Below are 24,048 nucleotides of genomic sequence, written 5' to 3'. Positions count from 1 at the left end.
ACAGTCTACAGACGCACGAGGGGGCTCTGCAGGGGCGGCGGTGCTTTGAGCGGAATGCTAAAGTCAGCGTGATATGCTAATGAAAACGCTAACATGCTGCTGTATAGTAGGCATCATGTTAATGTTCAACACCATCTTAGTTGAGTGTGTTAGCACATGCTAACATGCTAATACTAAACAGTAAGTCCAGCTGAGGGATGGCATTAGTTTTAAGGGTATTTTCCATGAACCAATAACAAATTGGACCTAATGTCAGCGCTAGAGGAAAAGTTAAGAGATCACAAAATCATTAGGGATCATTTTCTGCCAATCCATCGATGAGATGTTAAGATGTTTCCCAGGAGAAGGGAAAACTTTGACCTGCAATAAAAAGTCAGGGGATCACCAAAGTCATAAGGCTTCATCCTCTGGGCACCGTGAACAATCTGTACATCATTTCATGGCAATCCATCCAATAGCTAGCTGTGATATTTCAGTCTGGACCAACTGACTGACGGATCGACTGAGCAATCGTTGAGCTAGCTGCTAGCATGGCTTGAAATAGGAAAAGTTATACGGCAGGAAGCCCAAATGGATAATTGCAGTACATGTACACCCTGGTGGAAACAGTGCTGCTCTACAACAGCCTGTGTTTAAAAAGGGGTCCATCAGATTGAAAATAAGTTACACTGATTCCATTATAAATGTACTGGTGAGGATTAACAGTGTCTCAAAAATGAAAATCGGATCCACTGATTTTGGAGGTTAATATAAACACCCCAAATAACACAATCAATAGCCTACGAAATTTGAGTCCATAACAAAAGAAATAATATATACAATTATTTTTAACTGTTAATTGACACAATTGTCCAACAATGCAATGCATGATGGAAATGGTGGAGCTGTGGATGCTCTGGAGTTAAAGGCGCTGACCACGACAAGCCACATCGAATCCTCTTTTCAATTTCAATTCTTACTCACCTTATTTATTCATCTATATAATGTTTACTCTATAAAGTAAAGGCATACAATGCCCTAAAATATAAACAGAAAATGGGAAGAGATGCTCATAGTTCCATAGAAATAAGAATAAATTGCAGTTGGTGGTGAGATAACAATTGCAAGATCGCAACAAAAAAGACAATTGTAAATTGAAAAGAAGGAACTTTTAACTGGTTATGAAACAGTCGGTATTGTTTGACTGCACTTTTGCCAATGTTTGCACAATGTTTGCGAGCCCCCGGCTCAGCCGTCGCCATGTTGAGGCAATCGAAATGCTCCCAATCTCATACATTGCACCTGTACCGTTATTTGTGTCACCTATGCTTTTCCAGCTTGTATGACAAGAAGGGGGAAAAAAGGCCTGTCCGTATTGAACATAGTATATATATAACTCACCTTTGTAGCTCAATTTGCACAGAAATTTCAAAATAACATGCTGTCCATACCAACGTTTTTACCATATTTTGTCTGCGACTACACGTGTTTGATTTGGTGTGTTCCAGATGACATACAAAGGACGTGATAGAGTACAGATACTGGGTCTCTGTCTCTGTCTCTCTCTCCCCCCCGTCTGTTTGATTTGGGGGAAGTGCTTAGTCAACCCCACCAGCTTTATAAATAACAGGGCTTTACCGTCTGTGTGTATGTGGGTCACAGGACAGAGAGCGGACAGAGGTAAGTAGGGACAGCATTTCTCTTTAGGGCTCAAATGAGTGAATAACTGTCAGTCTTTTATTTCAAGAGGTATATTATGAAATATGCCAACCAATCGTATTTGATTTGAAGTTTCTGCATTAGAGAAGTCATTTGTTCTTTTCTAAAACGACACTTAGTTTTCAAAATAGTTCATCAATTTCAGGGTTTGTTTGATGCACTGTTCTTCACTAAAAATAATCTGAACACAGAAAGACTGCTCCTTCATGTTGGTAAAACTGGAGCTGTTGTGTTATTTTCCAGACACCGAACTGCTGATTGAGATCAAACTTTCAATTTTATAACTTCACTTAAAAGTGATTTTGAATCAACAACTAAAAAAGGTTTATTGACAGTTTGGATGCCACTGTGGCTGTAGATATCTCTGTCCCATCCTCTCTTTGTCTTCTCTGTCTGGCCCATTTGCCCCCCGACATTCTTCTGTGCGTTCTGGCTGTTTACCCCATAATAAACTATTTTTGCCAATTATCTCCACATGCGATGAGAGAGACAATGGGGGTTTACTCTTTCAATTATTTGGGGATCAGACTGCCTGGACGTTTGGCTCAGGGCAAGGGGGAAAGCTGCCAGAGATTGAATCCGCTTTTACGTGTACGTGCTGCCCTGCACTGTAGTCTACCGACTGCTTTCCTGGTTTTATTTAGATTATAGTTTAATTGGCTTTTAAAGGGCTACACGTCTCACCTGTGTGACAAAGTGCCTGTTGGTCAAACTATTTTTGCACGTCTCTCTCGTCTGGTAGATTCGGTCCAGCCAGCCAGGGTGAGGGACAATGAGCTGTCTCTCGTTGCTGTGGCTGTACGTGGCCCTGCTGTGTCTGCTGAGGGCCTCGCATGTCAGCCTGATAGTGGAGGGGGACAATGACGCCTCCAGGATCTGCAAGCTCGCCCCCAACTGGACGATAAATGGACGCGCACCCATGCAAGAGCTTCTGGGAAATGTGGTCGTGGTGGCGCTGCTGAAGGCCAGCTGACAGTTCTGTCTCACTCAGGCCTCCAAGTAAGAAAACCGACTCACAGACAAGTATCTACATTGTCATTTTAAATGAGGAAGATTATTATTTAAACATCTTTGAAGGTCAAATTTGGCCTGTAGTCCTTTTTCCCAGAAGACATTTTGAAAAAATGTAACTAGGCTAATTTGCCCCAAAATTGAATAAGTTCTTCCTCAGCCCATACTACACCCTTCTACCAAGTGTACACATTCCCTGATAAAAGAACTATTTGCATGTCTAGGGATTATACAAAGAAGGCCAATTCCTCTTTAGATGCTTTAGAAACAGGAGGTCCTAAACATCTTCATTTGTGTAAACATTTTGCAGCAAAATCAAATAGTTTTACAGGATATTGTTTCTTCATAATGCATTTAATACTTGACTTGTTTCTCTACAGGGCTTGTACAAAGGCAATAAAGTAGTCCATGAATATGAGATAAGAATTTACAGATGATTACAATCCCTCCTCGGCATTGTGGAGGTTTAGTTTATTAAACAAAGTTAACAAGTCATAAGTTAGAGGCACCTTTCTGCTGCTTTTCCAGAAGCGTTATTGAGCGAGTCTGCTGCAATATGATGAGCAAACAGTCAGTTCACTTCTTCAGCCTTTTTTCTTGCTTTAACACTTTAGCTCTCTCTCTCTTTCTCTCTCTCTTTCTGCAGAATTGGAGGCCTGCGTGACAAGCTGAACCGCAGCGACCTGACAGATGTGTCTTTCATGGTAGTGAATGAGCGAGAGGCCCACTCCAGAGCCATGTACTGGGAGCTGAAGAGGAGAGCGCCCCTTGGTGTCCCTGTCTACCAGCAGGCCCCCGATCAGAATGACGTGTGGGAGGCCCTGGACGGTGACAAAGACGACTTCCTGGTCTATGATAGGTGAGGCCTCTTCAAGACACGTGGATCAAATAAAACATTTTTTTCAGTATTATGTGCTCTCTTTATTTATGTCACAACCCCAGTAGGTTTTTAGCTCTCTGATGAGATCAAATATACTATATAAATTACAAACTGTATATATGAACTGGACGTAGTCGCCGTGACGGCACCCGTTGGCTTGTGAGCTGCTGTTTTGAAGCCTCAAGTTTGGCAATCTTTGGCTGTTGCCATCTTGTTTTTTGTAACCAGAAGTGACGTGAGAGAGTGGAGCTAAGTTCAAACAAACGCTGAAGTAGAAATTTGGAGGCGACCAAAATGTTACAATTAACTTTCATGAACTGGAAACACACTGTGAAAGGGTTGAAGTTCAAAGACAAAAACACGGACAACTCCCAGACAACGCCGTGGTAGCCACCTGTCAATCACAAGGTAGCCCCGCCCTAAAGCATACTCTGCTTTATGGTCTGTTTGACTCTAAATGGACCATAATTTACTAAATGAGCATCATGCTGTGTTGAAGAAGACTTGAAACTAGAGATTGAGACCATAAACTCATGTTTACAATGTTTACTGAGGTAATAAATCAAGAGAGAAGTAGAGTCATTTTCTCATAGACTTCTATACAACCAGAGGAGGCGCCCCCTGATAGCCGTTAGAAAGAATACAGGTTTGAGGCGCTGGCTTTGTTTTTCTGACCGGGAGGGTTGCGGCCTGATCTCTGCCCTGCCCTGCCCTGCTTTAATAATACATATTTACAATCACCAATTTCTGGATTATAGTGTAGAGTTCACTCTTGTTTTTAAAATATTTAAAAAGTAAAACTGTGTATTCAAATGTGCTTTGAACATTCCTGTCTTGGTATTAAAAATGAATTTCAGAGACAAAATCATTTGTTCATCACGTGTGAAAATAAGGAAGCAACCAATTAAATTGCAGTGATTCCCATCAACGTTTGGATTCTCTCTCTGTTTCTCCAGGTGTGGTCTGCTCACCTTCCACATCGTGCTGCCTTTCAGTTTCCTGCATCAGGTCTACGTAGAGGCCGCAATCAGAGCCACTTATCACAAAAACATCTGCAATTGCACTGTGAGTAACCACAACACACACACACACACACACACACACACACACACACACACACACACACACACACACACAAATGCTTCCATACACACAAAATGCTTTGAATTGTAACACTCATTGACTCACAAGTGATTTTCAGTGTTTAGAACTCGCTCATACATACCCCATTTTCTGTTAAAGCTGCACTCCTATTTTTGTATTCATGATGGAAAGAATTACTATGCGTAATGTGAAAGAGGTCAGAAGCATAACTCCAAATTAAAGATAACGTTGCGTCATGTCTGCTGGATGTAAATAGGTAATTATAATAGCAACTTGACGATAAAATGGTTTTAGCTTGTTCTGCTGCCCCCTAGTGGCCAAACACATGCTTTAAAATACAAAAATATAATCTAATTTCATGAATGAATGAACATGAGTTTGATCATTCACAGGCCATAACGAACGCGACAACGCACTTTAATGTCAGCCAGACAACTACGATACCGGACACGGACGATCCAGAGGGGGGAGGGACTGCTCCTATAGCGACTCGTCACCACAGCCATCATCATCATCATCCTCATCAGCATGATGCAAGTCAGAATACAACTCTTCATCCTCTCATTCACCACCACCACCATCCTCAGCATCAGCAGCAGCAGCAGCAGCAGCAGCAGCCTGGCAACCACAGTCATCCTAGTAGGATGAAAGTGGATAATTAAGATGCCAGGAGTGTTTTTACTTGCTCTTTCCCTCTTACGTACTGCTTTTGCTTTTGGCGGGAGGTTTTTACTTCGACGGCAGAACATACAGGCAAACAGCAGTTCACGGAATCTCTTTGAGCAGTAATCAGATTGGGGGTTTCTTTGCGAGCACCTCCACCCCTCAGTCCTCTGTGTGGGTAACGTAGCCGGTGCTTCCCGGTCCTCTCTCATTAATGAAGTCTACGGTGTGAAACCTGCCTGCAGGAGGCTGTGGATGGATGTGCGTGTGTGGAGAGATTGGGGTGTGCTGATGGTTATTGTCACCCAGACAGAGTCAGAGGATGTTGTACGCTGCTAGCGAGCAAAACCTCAGTCAGATTACTGTCCAAACATTTTGCTTTTCTGGGTTCTGTTTCTTGCTTTTGTCAATCCTGTCTCCTGCATTATCTAGAAGTGATATGCTGCGCTACATCACTATATACAAATACGTTTTTAGTGCTGTTCCTTTATTCATTTTAACCTGTGCAAGCATTTTGGGAAGTGTCACAATAAATTAGATTAGTATACAATTGAATCATTAGAGGTTATAAATCACACCAGCAGGCAAAGTATTGTTCACTTGTACTTGTGTTATATGCAGTATTACTGGATCGACATACCGTACGTTACTCCGTTAAATCAATTTTGCACATTTGCTGTGGATTTGAAACTTTGCCACTTCTGATTATATACCTGAATGTAGAATTAACCTCTAGATTGTTGTTCTCCATTAAAAGGAAAAGACATTCATGACATGTTTCTCGGTGTCCTTTCTCATTCTGTGAATTGTGCGGTGCCCCTACACTCCATGTAACAGGAGATGTGAGGTTATGTTGTCCTCAAACTGTCATGGCGGCTGTGTGCGGGGTAACAGGGGTATAGGGCCACAACGCTGACAATGCGTGGTTACCTGATATGATGTATTGCAGCAGAGACATTATATGTATGTAGCAGATCAGATACACTTACAAATGTCTGGAACTCAAAGGAATGAGACATATGGCAACTTTTGACGAACCAGCAAGGAATGTGTGGAAAAGGGCTGATAGGACTAGGCGAGCTGTTTCCCGTGCGTCTCCAGTCTTTATGCTGAGCTAAGCTGGCTCCAGCTTCACACTTTGTCTTCCGATCCAACTGTTGTTATATAAGTATAGGAGCATATTTTCCAAAATATCAAACTATTCCTTTAAGAAATAGTAAACTGTGCTCACTTTATCTACTATAAGAAAAAAAAAAACTGGATCTCACCTGGATGCATTGAAAATGAATAACAAAACAATTAGATAATTTGAAACCAAACAAATTATATATATACATATAAACATATATATATATATACGTATATATACAGACAGTATATATATATATATATACATATATATATATATATATATATATATATATACGTATTTATAGTATATATATACTGGAACAGGGTTATAGCTGTATGGAAGGCACCTGACCCGCTATACGAGAATAAACTGCCATATGTCATGCTGGACACACACACGTACACAAACACACACACACACACACACACACGCAGAGCAGGTGGATTACCTCAGTGCTGCTTAACACATGGCTGAGATGCAGCATGCTTTGACAGAGGAGCTGAGGATAAACATTTGAAAACTATCACAATGAAGGTAAGGCCAAGGACAAATATGTGTCGATTCTTGCAGTTCTTAACAATCTAGTAATACAACTAAACGTTCAATTGTTGTTATATCCTTTATTATTATTTGACAGTCTTTTACTTCTATTTTGTCTCATATATCTTTATGCTTTATATAAGAGCAACTGTAAAAGTATTGCAGATTACAATTCCCAACCATGTGTATGTGTGTTGTCTTGAAAATATTTCCTTTAGATGAATCAACGCTGTAGGTCTTAAACCTACTGGATAAAGCTGAGCAGGTTGTGGCAGCCTGGCTATGTGGGGGATGTTCCTCTGTAAACGCTAAACTACTTATCCCTGTCCACACGGCCGACTGCTTCCCCCAACACATTAATCAATGCTTTCACTCCCAGTCAGTGGTTGACGATGGAATATAACTTTTGATGCTTCGCCTTTTAAAAGACTGGGTACTTTAGATATGGCCCACAAATTGGTGGATAAATTGTGGGGAGCGAGTGGACTTGTTCACCTGATTATCTTTCCTTTTGAAAGAGAACAGATGAAACAACGAAGCGTGTTCCGGCCTTGAGGTTTGGATAAAGGTTCCCACTTGCTAAATTAGGAGTAGCGAAAATGACAAAAGAAGACATTTATACGTAAAAGACCAGTGTGTAGGATTTAGGGAGGATCTATAAACAGAAATGGAATATGGTATTAATATGGTATTCATAGTACAATCACCTGGAAATAAGAATGGTTGTGTTTTCGTTCCCTTAGAATGAGCCTTTCATATATGGAGTGAATCTACACACTGCTCCTTTAAAACTTAAAAAAGAAACACAGCAGTCAAAAAAACATATGAGAGCATTTAGTCAAAATAATTCCAAAATAGCATTCAAAACACAGTCATTTTACAATTTAAAACTGGTCATTAATACCCGTGTAATTCCCAGAGACAATACCAAAGTCTGTGTTGGAGACTCTTCATGTGTAGACCTGTATACACACCCGTGGCCAAATGTTTTGAGAATCACACAAGTATTGGTTTTCACAAAGTTTGCTGCTTCAGTGTTTTTAGATCTTTTTGTCCGATATTCCTATTGTATACTGAAGTATAAGTACAAGCATTTCATTAGTGTCAAAGGCTTTTATTGACAATTACATTAAGTTTATGCAAAGAGTCAGTATTTGCAGTGTTGACAAGAAGTTGCTCTCGGAGGATGTTTTGGTACCATTCTTTATTCAGGGCTGTGTTCTTAGGCAACATTGTGAGTGAGCTCACTCCCTTGGCTGAGAGAAGCAACCCCACACATGAGTGGTCTCAGGAGGCTTTACTGTTGGCATGACACAGGACTGATGGAAGCGCTCACCTTTTCTTCTCCGGACAAGCTTATTTTCGGATGCCCCAAACAATCGGAAAGGGGATTCATCAGAGAAAATGACTTTACCCCTCAGCAGTCCAATCCCTGTACCTTTTGCAGAATATCAGCCTGTCCCTGATGTTTGGTCCTGGCGCTTGCTGGACTTGTCGGGCGCCCTGAAGCCTTCTTCACAACAATTGAACCTCTCTCCTTGAAGTTCTTTGATGATCCGATAAATGGCTGATTTAGGTGCAATCTTACAAGCAATTCATCTGATCACTCTTCATAACACTCTGGAGTATATGCAAAATTGCCGTCATAAAAACTGAGGCAGCAGACTTTGTAAAAATTAATATATGTGTCATTCTCAAAACTTTTGGCCCCGGGTGTAGAGTAAAGAAGATGAAGGAGAGGAAGTAACCGACCTGCTGCGTGCAGAGCTTTCATCTGCAAACACTAGATGGCAGCACTGTCGTAGGTTAATCGTACATGGCAGTTCATCACCCTGTCATCCACATTAGGCAGCCATTCATCAAGGGGATTATTAGTTATTATCCATTATCAAGAGATACGTTTGGATTAGTGAACATAATCCTTGCCTTGTAATCCAGATCATCTCTGAGTGGTTTAATGAAATTTGCAGAGGGGTGCTATTCTTTTTGTAAGACCTTTCAAAGAAGGATGATGGAGGATGAGCTTACAAAGTTTGTTGTTTAGAAATAATACTTACTATGAGCAATAATACGAGTATGAGCAATAATACTATTGCTCATACTCAGTGCAGTGTAGACTTTTAACACATTACAAATTGTTGTAATTTATTCCCCCAGATGACTTTCTTTGCACTCATCTTCTTACTAGCTCTGATGAAGTTTGCAGAACCGAAGCCTTGTGAGAGTACAGCACAACTTTATTTTGCAAATCCGTCTTTGAGGGCACCTTTGCAGAATACAACATTAAAGGGGACCTAATACAAAATACTAACTTTTTCAGTACTTTTGGATAACCAGAGTGCATACCAACGCACAAACTGTGACATAAGAAAACCCAGTCAGTTATTGCTGATCAGAAAACATGTAATTCAACAAGCCATTCATATTTGTCTCCCATTCCTTTGCCCCATGAGGCTTCATTAGAATATACGGCCCGCCCTACAATCTGAGTATTTCCATCCACGCCTTGAGAACTACCTTTGCAAAGGTGCACCAAATTCTTTCTCGCAAGCCAATCAAAGCAAATTGGGCTTTTTCTGGAGGGTGGCCTAAAGAGACAGGCGCTAAAACGGAGCGTTTCAGACAGAAAGTATGAGAAAAATAATGTCTTTTTTGATAATTAGAGCATGTAAACATGTTACAGTAGACCCAGAATACAACCTAAAAATGAGCACATGTCCCCTTTAAGACTAGAATATTAGAAATAACATGTAAAATATCATTCAAATGCAATCAATATGTACAATAATAGCATCAGTTGATATAAGAAATAGCATTCAAAGTAGAATAAATTCAATACAATTTTTTTTACAAATTCTATTCCACACATGTGTGAACATGTGTGAACATGTGTGAACATGTGTGAATAAACGTCCAACATCTGGCCTGGAGAGAGATTACCAAATGTAATTTTCAACACAGTGTTGTAGTTCAGTTCAGTACTATTAGCTAATGAAATGTTCTCCTGCTCATGTGTATCCATGTCAGGGGGTTCCAGCTCTCACCGTGTGGCAGAAATTACAATTATTCTACCAAGGGATTTTAAGAAATGGAGGCAAGTTTTTTATTTTTCCACTTCATCAATATTTCAGTGATATATTGTTATGTCAGACATTGACACAGTCTGTGCTCGATCTATGCTTCTCTTTCGCCGTCTCTCTGTCTAGACAAGAGGACAGACAGTTGGCTGCTGGTCTACTCTCCTGTGCCAATCAGCTTCATCTTCCTGTGCTACCTGGTCATCATATGGGTGGGGCCAAAGCTGATGGAGAAGAGGCAGCCTGTCAATCTTAAACCCGTCCTGATAGTTTACAACTTTGCCATGGTCTGCCTGTCGGCGTACATGTTCTATGAGGTACTGTGTGTGGTAGCATTTGTAAGGGTTGTACGTAAATGGGGTGGGTGGGTCGGGTTTTCTAATGTTTGCATGTCAGCAACCTCCTAACAGCTGTTGGCATGCAGAATGTAAAGAACTGGATTCTCCTAATACCAAAATCATCCAAGCTTGTAGTTGGAGAAGCTGTAAGATAGGGAACAAAAACAGGTGCAATAAGATATATATTCTCCAGTCTCTTCATTTTTCATTAAAGCTACTCTTATTAATATTTTTGAATAGCAATGGATCAAATGAATATGTGTGATGTGAAGAGGGTTGTTCAGAGGGAACCCACTGAGAATAATCACTTGACTCTGCAGTTCACCTCAACGTTTCAGAGCTCGCATTCTCTCTACTGGCCAGCAGGGGGCGACTCCTCTGGCTGCAAAAAGAAGTCAGATTGTATAGAAGTCTATGAGAAAATTATTATTCTTCTCTCTTGATTTATTACCTCAGTAAACATTGTAAACATGAGTTTATGGTCTCAATCTCTAGTTTCAAGTCTTCTTCATTACAGCATGATGTTCATTTAGTAAATTATGGTCCATTTATTTGGTTTCAATAATACTTAGATGGTGATTGGCCAAAAACCAAGATGGCAACTGCCAATATCCAAAATGGTGATGGCCAAAAATGAACTACGTCCAGTCATTATATGGACAACTGCAAATTAATGTTAATATTGCACCATACCTGCTGGATGTGTAAATCAGCAACTTTTTAACAATATACATGCAAGGCGATTCTTTATTGTCATTGTTGTTTTCACAGCTTGTTTGTGCTGCCCCCAAAAAACTATTATTATTGAATGTTTAAAAGGACAAAAGTCCTTCATAGCTGTGAAGTCAGACAGATAAAGATCTCAGAGGAAGTATTCATGAGCCCTGTCCTCCGAGTCGTCAGTGAAACAGGAAGTGATTTCCCTTTACTCACAACAGGCAATTTGTGTGTGACAAAATGGGATGATTTAGAGAAAGCAGAGATAAAAAAGCAGCTTTTGTCTTCCCAGTTTACAGCCTCTTCCTGGTTGGCCAGATACAGTCTGCTGTGCCAGCCGGTCGACTACAGTGACAGCCCACTGGCCATGAGGGTAAGAGTTTTTACTAAACCCTCCTTTATGCAACAATTTATAGATAAAGCTCCACTCTGGATAAATCATCTGTAAAAGCACCTCACAATGTGTATCCTAAAAGACAACATATTTTCCTCCTGGTTGGGCAGATGGCCAGCGTGTGCTGGTGGTTCTACTTCTCCAAAGTGATAGAGCTCAGTGACACTGTGAGTATGAAATTAGTGAAAATATAAACAGCACCTCCTGAATAAAGTGACAGATCTTCTTTTTCAACATGCTAACCTGCACGTGTACGTCTGCACCTACAGTGCTTAACGCATTTAAAACACCTGCATGCAAGATCTGACAGAATGCCTGCCTTTGTGTGTGTTTGTGAGGTTTAGATATTTTTCATCCTGAGGAAGAAGAACAGTCAGCTGACCTTCCTCCACGTTTACCATCACGCCACCATGATCTTCAACTGGTGGGCTGGGGTGAAATATGTGGCTGGGGGCCAGTGTGAGTGCACGTCAACCCACCGGCCCAGTCTCACAGAAATGTCATGAGAACGGAATAAGTTGTGCAAATGATGTCTATTTACAGCACACACTTTTAGACACACATGCTCCCGGGCTTAAAATGTAATAGTCATCCTGTGTATCTGTCCATAGCTTTCCTGATTGGTCTGATCAACTCCCTGGTCCATGTAGTCATGTATCTGTACTACGGCCTGGCAGCTTTGGGACCGAGCGTGTCCAAATACCTCTGGTGGAAGCGCTACCTCACCTCCCTGCAGCTGGTCAGTATCTGCCTCTGAGTGTGTTAGTGCATGTGTGTGTGTGTGTGTGTGTAAGTGTACTTTACTGACATTAATTCCTACATTCACTTCGCCTCTGCTATTTCAAAATTGTTCAATTATCACATTCCGATCGTTGTCTCCATAAGTGAGACACTTTAATATGTTAATGTGGTAAAACGTATCTCAGTACCTCTTTGGGTAATTTTCTCTGTTCATGTTTTTGCATTATTTAGTCTGATCATTTTGGGTGCTTGCTAAACAACCTGTAGTAAAACCTGTAGCATGAAGGCAATTAGGCATCTTCAAATTAAATGTATCCCTTTTAGCATCCTGTATGTGAAATGAAGCTGTTTCCAGTGTTGTAGTACATCGGCAAGTCTCTTCCTCTCGCTATATATATATATATATATATATATATATATATATATATATATATATATATATATATATATATATATATATATATATATATATATATATATATATATATATATATATATATATATATATATATATATATATATATATATATATATCTTTTCATGTTAGGAATGTAGAGTGGAAAAAGAGAAAGCTATCAGGATCGTCTCGGTCAGCGCTAACATGCAAATTACCCAGCAACCATCATTGCATATCCATATGACAAATATACAGGCACAATTTTAAATGTCTGTGAGGTCTTATAAGACCTCACAGACATTTAAAATTGTGCCATATATATACCTCAAAAAGGTAAACCCATCTCCATCATATTTTTTTATTATCAATCTACAACAAAATTATTCAACATCATTTATAAAAAAAAAACTATAAATAAACTATAAGAAAATTATTCAATGAACTGAATATTTTTTTATTTTATTTGGTATTTTTGTCATATGGATATGGTGCAGCCATATAGAAAGAAAAACATAAAGTACAGGATGCATTGTGTCTTCATCAACGCTATAAAACAGATGGTGCAGTAGTTAGTTAATCTGTCTAGTTATGCCAACAGCCAATCAGAAGAAAGACAAATCAAGCAGGAGGCCTCGTGTTAGGCTCGTCAAAGTTGAGTACTTCGAGCTTTGGAACCAGCTTACAGTAGACACGTTTTTTGGACACGTACCTGAACACTAGGGTCGTAAATACAGACAGCAGCAGGGCGGTTGCACTGGGACCGGTGGGATGGGGGGGGCTCATAAAGATAGCGAACCCTCCAACAATGTGTTTAACACGGATAGGGCCCTTGCGAGTGACTCAAATTGGCACCTTGTAGATACGCCTGTGTCAGTATATATATGTTGTTTAACCTGGTTTTTAGGTTGTTGTCAATCGCTTTGTATTTCCTTAACGTCTTCCTCAGTTTCTGGTCACTCAAAGTGGTACTGGTATTGTCTCATTCTCTCATATCTCTCCTGTCTGTCTGTCTGTCTCCCACCCAGATCCAGTTTTTCATATTAACCATCCACACCACCTACAACCTGTTTGCTGACTGTCACTTCCCTGACTCCATGAACATGGTTGTGCTTGCCTACTCTCTCAGCCTCATTGCTCTCTTCAGTAACTTCTACTACCACAGCTACCTCGACAAGAAGAACACCAAGAAGACATAGGAAGGGAGACAGAGGGGACTATATGAGAGAGAAGAGATTACACAAATTTGAAACAGGAAGTACAGAAAGGGGAAAAGGAGTGATGACAGAGGGGGCAGCTAATTCTGCTTGTTTGTTATGGTAAATGGACTGTACCTGATTAGTGCTTTTCTAGTCTTTCTGACCACTCAAGGCCCTTTCACAATACTTATGTGAATGACTTCATGTCAATGAAGCTATGGCAGCTCGATTTATTACATGTACAAAATACATCAACATGAAAACAATTTTGATGTGTTATGAATGATATATGTGCCTTAAACACTCACACACAAACATGTTTATTACTTATGAGGCTCTTCCATTTACCACAGTCATGCATTGCTTCTGTTCATTCATCCAGCACCAAGACCACAAAACACACTCAGCACACATTAACCCCTGTTTCATCACTCCCCCAGCTGCTAATGGATGAGACGTTGAGTCGCTTCATTCTTCTCTTACACCCATTGGATGGCAGTCACAGCCAATCAACTGTTGGCTGCCATTAGCTCTGTATCCATCTATTCCCTCCCTCCCCCCCCTTTTTTTAGATCAGGGTCCCCCTCCCCAGCTTCTATTTAATCCCTCTTAGCAACCCACAACCCCCCTGGTTCCATCTGTCATGATGTAGAAGGATAATTGCAAGGCAGTGATCTCCTCCACTCCCCCTTGTGGGCTGGAATGAATTCTGCTTCCCTTGTATTGCATGTCCCCTTCCACCATCACTTATTCCCAATCTGTTCACTATCTACATATCTATACTTTTCTAGCTCCAGCAGTTTCGACTGTGCTGTCCTCCAAACTCAACAGAACACCATCAAAAAGCACTCTGGAATGACAAAATCAAGCCACTCAGAGGAGTCATTTTAAACCAATCAGCACAATGGGGCAACTTGACACATTTCAGGGAATCAACCCTTTACATGTGAGTTTTTTAAAATCAACTTACAAACACAACAAAAGCCAGACTAGTGCTCTCAAAAAAAGGATATTTTATCACTTAGCAAAATTAAAAACACTATGACAGAGTGGAAGGTAGAGTTACATGTCAGTCAGGACAATAGTGCATTCAAAACTGACCGCAGAATTAAATCACAGACTCGTTGACTCCTGAAAAGGCTACGCGGATCTTTTTCACAGTGGACATTTGGAAATGTTACAGCAGAATAAGTACAGGTGTAGCTAATAACACGAACATTGACAGCATGTCATTAATGTGCTTCACTTTAAAAGTTCTGCACGTTGCTCATAATATGACTCTTTAGAAACTCAATGGGGCCACAATTAGAAATGTGACACTTGTGCTTTTCCTGTTATGACAATTCAAAACATCTCACATGACGTGAAAAAATAAAATCCTTTGTGAGCATAAAATAGGTATTCTGTAACAGGACTGCAATTTGCATCAAAGCGACACACAATTATGCACAGTCCGGCATGAGAAGCACAGAACTAAGACCAGTGAACAAATATTATGGTTTGTTGAAGCATTTTCCCTCCTTCCTACAATCAGACAAGCTTAAGTCTGGACAAAGACGACTTGTCGAACATGCAGGTTTGGAGCAAGTTCAGAAGCCATCTTTGTGTGAGTCATTGTAACAACTGATTTCTTAGTTGTCCAATGTTGAGGAACTGTGAGACTGTTTCAAAGCTGCACAAGGAGCTTTTAGGTGGACAGAAGGTCAACATTAGGGACTGTGAAGGTTTGTCAGAAGCTAAAACACTGCACAGTTGTTTATAATACCACGGTGACAATAGTGGTCATCTGTGTTCATTGCTATGGTTGATCTGAATATGGCCCAACTCATGACCTCCAACATAGAAGGTTTTGACCGCCAGTAGTGCTATGGAGCAATGCCTGTATGACTGAGGCCTCAGTTTTGTTTGCTTCCCACACATTATTTTAGACCACAAGCTAGCGAACATGGATTTAAACCATGCAGGTTTAAAAGGTATAAGATATGCGATCAAGAGCCTTTCGATTCTCAAAGGCTCTCAATATGGCGACTGAGAGCCGGCGGCTCATAGCTAACGATGCTAACAGCGCTAAACAGTGCCAACTAAAGCAAAAGTACAGCTCCTTTAACATGAGGAAGGCGGTTCAACACATTCCTTATGCTGCGTTTAATCTCGTCATTCGCACTGTGTTACTCGCCGGGGACCATTTGAATACGCGGACGCGGCGGAGAGGGGGCGTGGCTTATAGCCCTGGAAGCCATTATTAACTTATGCCATTTATTTCCGCCATCAACCATGGAAAAAATAACCTCTATTTCTGCTTAGTACTTGTTGTGGAAGTCCCAGATATCCCGGGAAACTAAACGCCGTCTTGTCTGGGTTAATAACATCATCAGAGGAGCTCCGTGGATTTTATCGAGGTGTATTCACTGTATCTTGCAAGCCACACGTCGGCTGGTTTACTACAGCTGTATGAACACAAAATAAACGGATTTCGCTGTGATTTAACTGCAATAAACGGAGAAAAAGGGATGCCGAGATAACTACGTAATGATGCCGATTTGTAAAATGTTTGAATTCATGTTTTGTTAGTTTTCTCCGCAAGACAACAAGCAAATAACTTTTAAAATACTTGTTTTCTCAAAGGAGCTCGGATCGATCGGTGCTGTGCTATGCTAACATTGTAGCAGCTCCATCAACACTCAAAATAACGTCATCTAGGCGTAAATACAGCAGCGTCTATTCATTGTTTGTACATATACACATAGTTTGGTCCGGTCTCTACTAATATGAGGTATCGTAGAGCTCTGGGTGAACACAGATGGCTACAGTATTTGTGGCAGGTCATCAGTGACGACAGGAGGAGCATCTCAATGCTGATAGGCTATCGCGGCGCAGCGTCAGGCGATTTTTTTCGCCGAAGTTGAAAAATCTCAACTCGCGCCATTCACGTCACTCCAGCCTCATCGCGTCTGTGGATAGACTTTGTATGTAATCTACTCACGCGAATAATTCGTGCCGCGTTTCCTGTGAACGCAGCATTAGGCCTCAAGGATACACACACAATGCACTAACTGTGGTACAAGAAAACTCCACAGGATAACTTTAACATGTTTGAATTTATTGTTACAGATTTTTTTGTTTGGCAGATGAGAAGCTACTCTGTAAACGTTTTGCAGAGTCACTGTCTGTGTGTGTCACTGAGTGCAATACATCAGTGTATGGCCAGTACTAAAATAACACACTTGTGTAGCATTATAAGCCTTATTTTGCCGCTGGCAAGTACTTAATCTGCTCTCCATTTCAACACAAGTGTGTAGAAGCACACACGCACACACACATACACATACACAGACACACACACACACACACACACACAGACAGGCAGCTGATTGCCAGAAGCCCATTTAAAGAGTGATGTCCCTCGGCCTCACTTAGGGCACAGCTCCAGGTTGATTACTGCTGAGTGCCGTACAGCTCAGGCATGACTGACTCTCTGGCATGCAGTCACTTTGATCAACTTATGATTCTGCAACCAAATGATGGGTTTCATTTTGAGTGTTTAGTGCCAAGATAGTCACATGTTTCACCGAAATATTGGCGCTTTTCACTTACATATGACGTGAATAACGTCTGATCGGCAAGCGCGTTAATCAAAACACTTTGAGTGCAACAATTGATGCATACACGAATAGATTTCTCGTGTGATGAACGGGCTTGAATCTGTTTCCTGAGTTCTTGTTTGTGAATGACTTTTTGTCTGTCTCCTTGGTAACAGTGTGAGTCGGTGTTTAGGCTGTGGTCAGCGAGAGGCACACTGTAATTAATAATCAGGTTAGAGAGAGAGGATATTGAAGCGCTGCTGCTGCTAAACTTCCTGGCTAGTGAGAGGGACAGAGATACACACCAGCGCACACTGAAACACACAGCCATAATTGTTGATAGTGAGAGAGGTTTGGGAATAAGAGGCTGCTGAGTGTGCTTGAAGGTGAGCCACTGGGTTGTTTCATACAATGAGGGTTAACAAGAGACTGCGGCAATCTTATCGTGATGGAGCGCACTCAACCAGCAGGCAAGCTAGTGTTAATCAGCCAACCAACCAGCAAGTAGCTCCCTGTCAAGTGCCTACATGTCAAGCGTGAAACTCCAAGTAGGGGCCAACACAGACTCCTTCCACGTCTCCATTTTATTACCTCAAGTATAAATCGCATTTGTTTGAAAACATCAGTCACTCAGTCGTCACATTGTGTCTGTGCATATGTGTTTCTTTGTTTTCATTAAGAGAAGCCCCATCTGTTGGTGACATCGTCCCCATTTATTGACAATGGGATGAACCCAGTGCCACCTGTATCTGTGTTATCAAAGTTATATGGGGGATGTGCCATTTGTCTTGACAGGCATGATTTATGGCTTTTTATTGTTTGCTGTGGGTCAGACAGTCTCAGACAGAGATAGACAGAGATGTGCTTCAGTGGGGCTCAGGTCCACAGGGTATTACTTCATTTTATTTATATTTGCATGAACCCGATTCTGTAAATTTGCCCTGTTAGCCAAAATGAATTCCTGATAAGGCTGTTACATTTTAGCCAAGCTGGCGGTGTGGCTCCAGGGGTGGCAATGCCGGTCGGTGTGTTGGTCAACCACTTTGGTCCAGACTAAAATAAATTGCTTCCTTTTAGCGAAGGATAAAATGATTTATGATTCTCAGTCCTTTTTTCAGCTACCAAAAGCTAAAAAGAGGATATTTAGGCGTTTTTAGGAGTTGTGAGCAGTCTTCTGTGCCATGAAAATTCACAGAAATATCACAAATCTCTCACTGGTACTTGAGGTACTTGCTGACTTGGATGGATTACTAAACGGGCCGAACGGGCACAGGCCTAGGGGCCCAAAATGTCAGGACCCCCCGTGGCCATCACCTACAAAATTTCACTCAAAGAGACAACCACAAAGGGACTCAAAATGATCACAAAGAACCAAAACGCCTACAAAACGATGCAAAACAACTGGAAGGAGACACGAAGAGACCACAACGACAATGAAAAGGGGCAAAACAACCACAAAACAACACAAAACAACACAAAACGACTACAAAAAGATATAAAGAGACTCAAAACAACTACAAAGAAATGCAAAAAAGAGAGACCCCAAAGACACTCTCAACAACCATGAATAGGGGGATAAATGGACTGTACTTGTATAGCGCTTTTCTCGTCTTACGACCACTCAAAGCGCTTTGAAACCACATGTCATCATTCACCCATTCACACACATTCATACACTGATGGCAGCAATCTGGGGTTGAGTGTCTTGCCCAAGGACACATGGACACGGACTAGTGGAGCCGGGGATCGGACCGCCGATCCTCTGCTTGAAGGACGACCCTGCTCTACCACTGAGCCACAGTTGCCCCTGCTAGCTTGGCTAGCAAAATGCTTCCATAAATCATGTTGTAATATTCATTGGGATGCTAATTTTGGCAAGCCGAAAATTATCACTATGTGGTGTCAAGTCGCCGTGGCAGCGGCCCTTTCAATCACAAGGTAGCCGTGCTTTAAAGCATACCCGGCTTTATTGTTACCGGTTTACTGTAAATGGGACATCATTTTGTAAATTAACATCATCTTGTCTTGAAAAGACTCGAAACTAACGTTTGAGACCATAAAGTCATTAGGAACACTTTTACTGAGGTAATATATCAAGTAAGAATTTTGTCATTGGCTTATATTCAAATAAACTTCATTTTGTAGTAGTCACCCCCTGTTGGCCATTAGAAAGAATGCAGGTTTAAGGCCGTGGCATTGGTTTCACCTTGCAGAGTGTCGCCCAGTGGTTCAGTGGCAATACAACGATAAGTGTTTAGCTTAGAATAAACATCGGCGGGGGAAACAGCTAGCTTAGCTGAATGTCATTTTACAACTTAAAAGTTGACGTATTAATGCGTTGAGTCGCCTGTATATACACGTTTAGAAATAGAAATGGAGACATTGGAATTAACGCATTGTTACCTTCGACAGTGGAGCTATAGAAAGCCAGGCCACCTGCTCTCCTGACGAGCTCTCTTGATGATATATAATAATAAGCTAATAGCTAAAAGCCAACAAAAAAATATTACATATTCTGTTCACTGGCTTGCTCTCAAATGTATTAGGAAGCTCTTTGTCCTCTGTTCAGCCCGGCGTACGCCTTCACCTCTTCACATTGTTTAAAGCACCAAGGTATTTCTTGAGCCCTGTACTTTTTCCTTTGCTCTACTTGCCTTTCATCTCCTTTGCTGATCTCTTATCACTTTTCTCAGCTTCACTCCTCCTTCTCCTCCCTTGCCTCCTTCCTTCCATCCTTCCCTCTCATCTCCCTTCAACTCCTCCTCCTCCTCCTCCTCCTCCTCCTCCTCCCCTCCTGCCAATCGCCCCTCCTCTCGCCCCCTCTTCACCCTCTGATGATTGCCGAGCACATTTCATCTGACACGAAGACAAAGGGCTGGGTACACATGTGGTTTCTCTGTGAGTCCCGTGTAATATGAAATATTAATGTAGGCATAATTTGGCTCTCTGGATGAGGTGGGGGTGGCGGGGGGCTTTATAATCACCAGTGACTGCCGCTTCCTTCCCCCAAAGGATGGTGAGGCTGTCAGGATGGATTGAGGAACAGTAAAGATAACAACAACAGAATGCTTACTGTTGGCGGCTACCGTGGCCTATTTCTGTCTCGGTGCTTAATGGTTGTGTTGGCTCACTGCCCGGGTTACTGAGGCAGCTCTCCCTGTCAGCCTCTTCAAAGTTAAAGGTGCTATGCGCGGCATTTTTCAACCATCAACAGTCATGGTCAAATTAGTTGTGATCGACTGGTATAATAACCATAAACAATTGGTAGGCTCTCTTGCACACCAGTGCTTTTTTTTTTTCACGTCTCATATTTACCATAAACCGCTTCGCTGCAAAGACAATGTTTCTACTTGTTCCTTAAGTTTTCAGTCTTTTGGATCATCGCACACGTCTGTTATCAGAGAGATCCAAAGGCAAAGTAGCTACATTTAGTACTGTACTGACTCAAGTATCACTTGGAAGTATTTTCAATTTAATGCTACATACTTCGACACCACTCATTTTGAGAAGGAAGGAGTACATTTCACATATAGTTACTGTACTGAGCAGATACACATTTTATATACAAAACATAATTATTTTATGAAATGTGACATATTGTTACAGATCAAACCAGCCAACAGTATGTATTATTAGCACAACCTAACAATGTGAAACGTTCTTTCACATTCATGCACCTTTAACAATAGTATTATAGTACTATAATATAATAGTATCTTTTATTATATAATGTTATTTTTACTTCAAAAACACATCTTCTTACAAGGGGAGGGAAAATATACAAAATACACATTCAGGTGTGTATTTGACAAAATCTGGTTTACTATTTATTTGAATTTGTATTAGCGTCTGTATATTTAAATGTACCCAAAGTTAGCGTGAGAGAATGCATCATTTGCATATTTTAACATAAAATTTAAGAAAACTTGACTTAATGTCAGTAATCAACTGGTAACGTTTCATGTTCATACATATATTCTGAAGGTTTTTACGGAGGGGTTTGTTTATATATCATTCATAGCCTGATTTATGTCATATTCATAGACTTAATGAAACAAGAACCTGACTTTATCCAATGCATATCTAGACATACAATTTCAGAAAACTTGTAAAACAAGCAAGCTTTGTCTTAGTTTAAGAAAACCACTGGGGGAGTTTTGAGGTGGTATCTATTAGTTGCATTTTTTTTTACCCTATTCCCGTGGAGGGGGGAGGGGGGGGGGCCTGCCCTTAAGCAGCGGAACAAGCTTTAAACATATGGACATATCAGCAGCTTAAAAAGTCGTGACGAACGTGTTAGCACAGCGCAGCCTATTTATTTATTCAACTCCACTAGTTGAATATATCTCTCTCTCTCTCTCTCTCTCTCTCTCTCTCTCTCTCTCTCTCTCTCTCTCTCTCTCTCTCTCTCTCTCTCTCTCTCTCTCTCTTAGTGATTTATTCGTGGAATTACAATACACCTGATCAAACCAGGTGAGGCTGCACAGTCCGTGTGAGCAAACAGGAGTCTGTCTAAAGCCACATTTTTCCACACCATTTCCTAAGTGTTCATCCCTCTTGCATGGCAAAAAACTTTCGCATCAAAGCCGAGCACGCGCGCACACACACACACACACACACACTTCTTTCCCATGGGAACCAGCTTTTTGCGCCCTCTCTTCCACTATCTACACACACATTCATGCTCAGTGACACCACGCTCACACACACAGACAAGGTCACAATTTGTCTCTCACATGTTTAATTCTCTATATATAATTTTGTTCTCTTTCACTCTCTTTCTTTCTTTCACACACACACACACACATAAACACACCCACATGGGCTACAGTTGCGTCACTAGTGAATTACCATGCCGTTCCGCGTTATTAAACATGACACTCGGCCCAGATAATGGAGCCTTTCTTCATCTCAATTTGGAAGGCTAATCTTATTGCTTTGATTAGCAGCAGCTTCATTTGCATATCAAGGCCTCCCCGCCTTTAATTCCTCCATCGCAAATCCCCTCTCTATAGCTGTAGATAAAAGGAATCTATCTATATGTATCTTTCTTTAGAATCTTTTCTTCCTCTCCCCTTCCCCCCCTCTTTTGTTCTTCATTAACTCCTTGTTCATTTGTTTGTATTCTTGTTTTTTTTCCTGCCTCGCTTTTATATTTTATTTTCTTCCGCAGTAATCGTCGGCGCGGCTCGGTCGTATTCATTTCTCCCCGTCTTCACATATACATCAAAAGATGTGTATCTGAGGGAGGCGAGAGTGAAGCATGACTTCATCGAGACGTGATTGGGTTATTAGGCAATGGCCAGCAATCCTGGTTACTTATTGTCATGTGGGATTTCACACAAAAGTTTCAATTACAGCCTGCTATTAAAGTGTAACCACAAGTTTACAGCATCGACAATAAACTTCAACGACTGCACTTTGCCCACCAATCATTCCGCCGTGAATGGTTGCATTTGGTTCGACCTTGAGACAAAATAAATAATCTGAGAGACGGGATGATTGTTATTTTTTTATTGACTCCGGACCAATTCCAGTCAAATGCCGGTTTTCAGGAGAATGGAGTCCCTCAACTGGTTGCATCATTACGTTTGGTGTAAAGATATAGTCTTACTCTATGCATGCTGCATATACAGTACGGTATAACAGTGTATGTGACACTCTGTGGCGTGGTGGTGAAAGAAAAGGGAGTAACGTCCAGGTGGTGATCGTCTTACTGGAAGACCAGCAATCTCTGCCAATCGACAATCAGTTGCGCTCTCTGAAAAGTATTAATGCTTCGAAATATGACAGATAGGGTACAGTGTGTGATGATATACAGTACATCGTGGAGTTTTTCCTCTGTTGATCTGGACATTTGCTCTTTTTTTTAAACTAACCAATTTGCCTCTAAGCTGCAGTTCTCAGCCACATCTCAGCGATGTATATTTGTGAAGCCATGACAATACGTTTCAAAACTTAAAAGCTACAAACTCTCTCTGACATCAAACAATGGCAGACATGAATATGATATAATGGTGTGGGTGCAGCCAGCTGTTAGCTGCTTTAACAGTCAATTTCAGAAAGTAAAAAACATCAGAGAAAAGGAAAATAAGAAGCTAAACACAGCCCATTAAAAATAGGAAACAATATTATGCATCTATTAAATTGATGCTTTATGTGTTTGCAGTCGGCTTATTTGCACAAGCTGCTTGTGTAAAAGGTAGCCATGTGTCATTTCTGAGGTGAATCCATCATTATTACGCTACTGCTGGATATATTTTCATGACCAATAAATGATATGCATAACTTGAAGTACTTCTTTTCATATTGCTCAGTTAATGAATGAATCACGTACAAACACACAAGCGTTAAACGGTAACTGACAAATGTTTATCGTGTGATTCCCCAAAACTCCTCAAGTCTGTACTTGAGTGCTTGAGTTTAACAAACTTGGTTACATCCCACCGTGCTGATGTTCGTCTTTATGGAAGTTGATTCATTTACAACCAGATACGAGAGAAAGGGAAAAACACCAGACCAATGCAGCAGCTTAAAGTAGAAGAAATGTGCATCACAAGTTCACAGAAGAGCTGGAAT

The 24,048-nt window shown here is 41.0% G+C and overlaps 2 protein-coding genes across 2 annotated transcripts; both read left to right on the top strand.

Moving 5' to 3' along the window:
* The first annotated feature begins 1,628 nt into the window (after window positions 1-1,628).
* On the top strand, window positions 1,629-5,355 carry selenop2 (selenoprotein P2). The gene is given in 7 exon segments (XM_076078625.1): window positions 1,629-1,663; window positions 2,441-2,462; window positions 2,465-2,697; window positions 3,356-3,568; window positions 4,546-4,658; window positions 4,916-4,941; window positions 5,086-5,355. Coding segments are annotated over 7 exon segments (912 nt in total).
* A 1,661-nt stretch (window positions 5,356-7,016) lies between these two features.
* On the top strand, window positions 7,017-13,888 carry elovl8a (ELOVL fatty acid elongase 8a). The gene is made up of 8 exons (XM_076078613.1): window positions 7,017-7,022; window positions 10,056-10,122; window positions 10,235-10,422; window positions 11,453-11,533; window positions 11,665-11,721; window positions 11,899-12,013; window positions 12,166-12,293; window positions 13,718-13,888. The coding sequence occupies exons 1-8, from the start codon at window positions 7,017-7,019 to the stop codon at window positions 13,886-13,888; spliced, it is 813 nt and encodes a 270-aa protein (XP_075934728.1).
* The last annotated feature ends 10,160 nt before the right edge of the window (window positions 13,889-24,048 follow it).

The sequence above is a fragment of the Anarhichas minor genome, unplaced genomic scaffold, assembly GCF_050575085.1.
Source record: "Anarhichas minor isolate MPS153535 unplaced genomic scaffold, ASM5057508v1 ptg000006l, whole genome shotgun sequence".
Lineage (NCBI taxonomy): Eukaryota > Metazoa > Chordata > Actinopteri > Perciformes > Anarhichadidae > Anarhichas > Anarhichas minor.
Note: the sequence above shows the minus strand (reverse complement) of the source record. Positions and strands in the feature narration are given on the sequence as shown.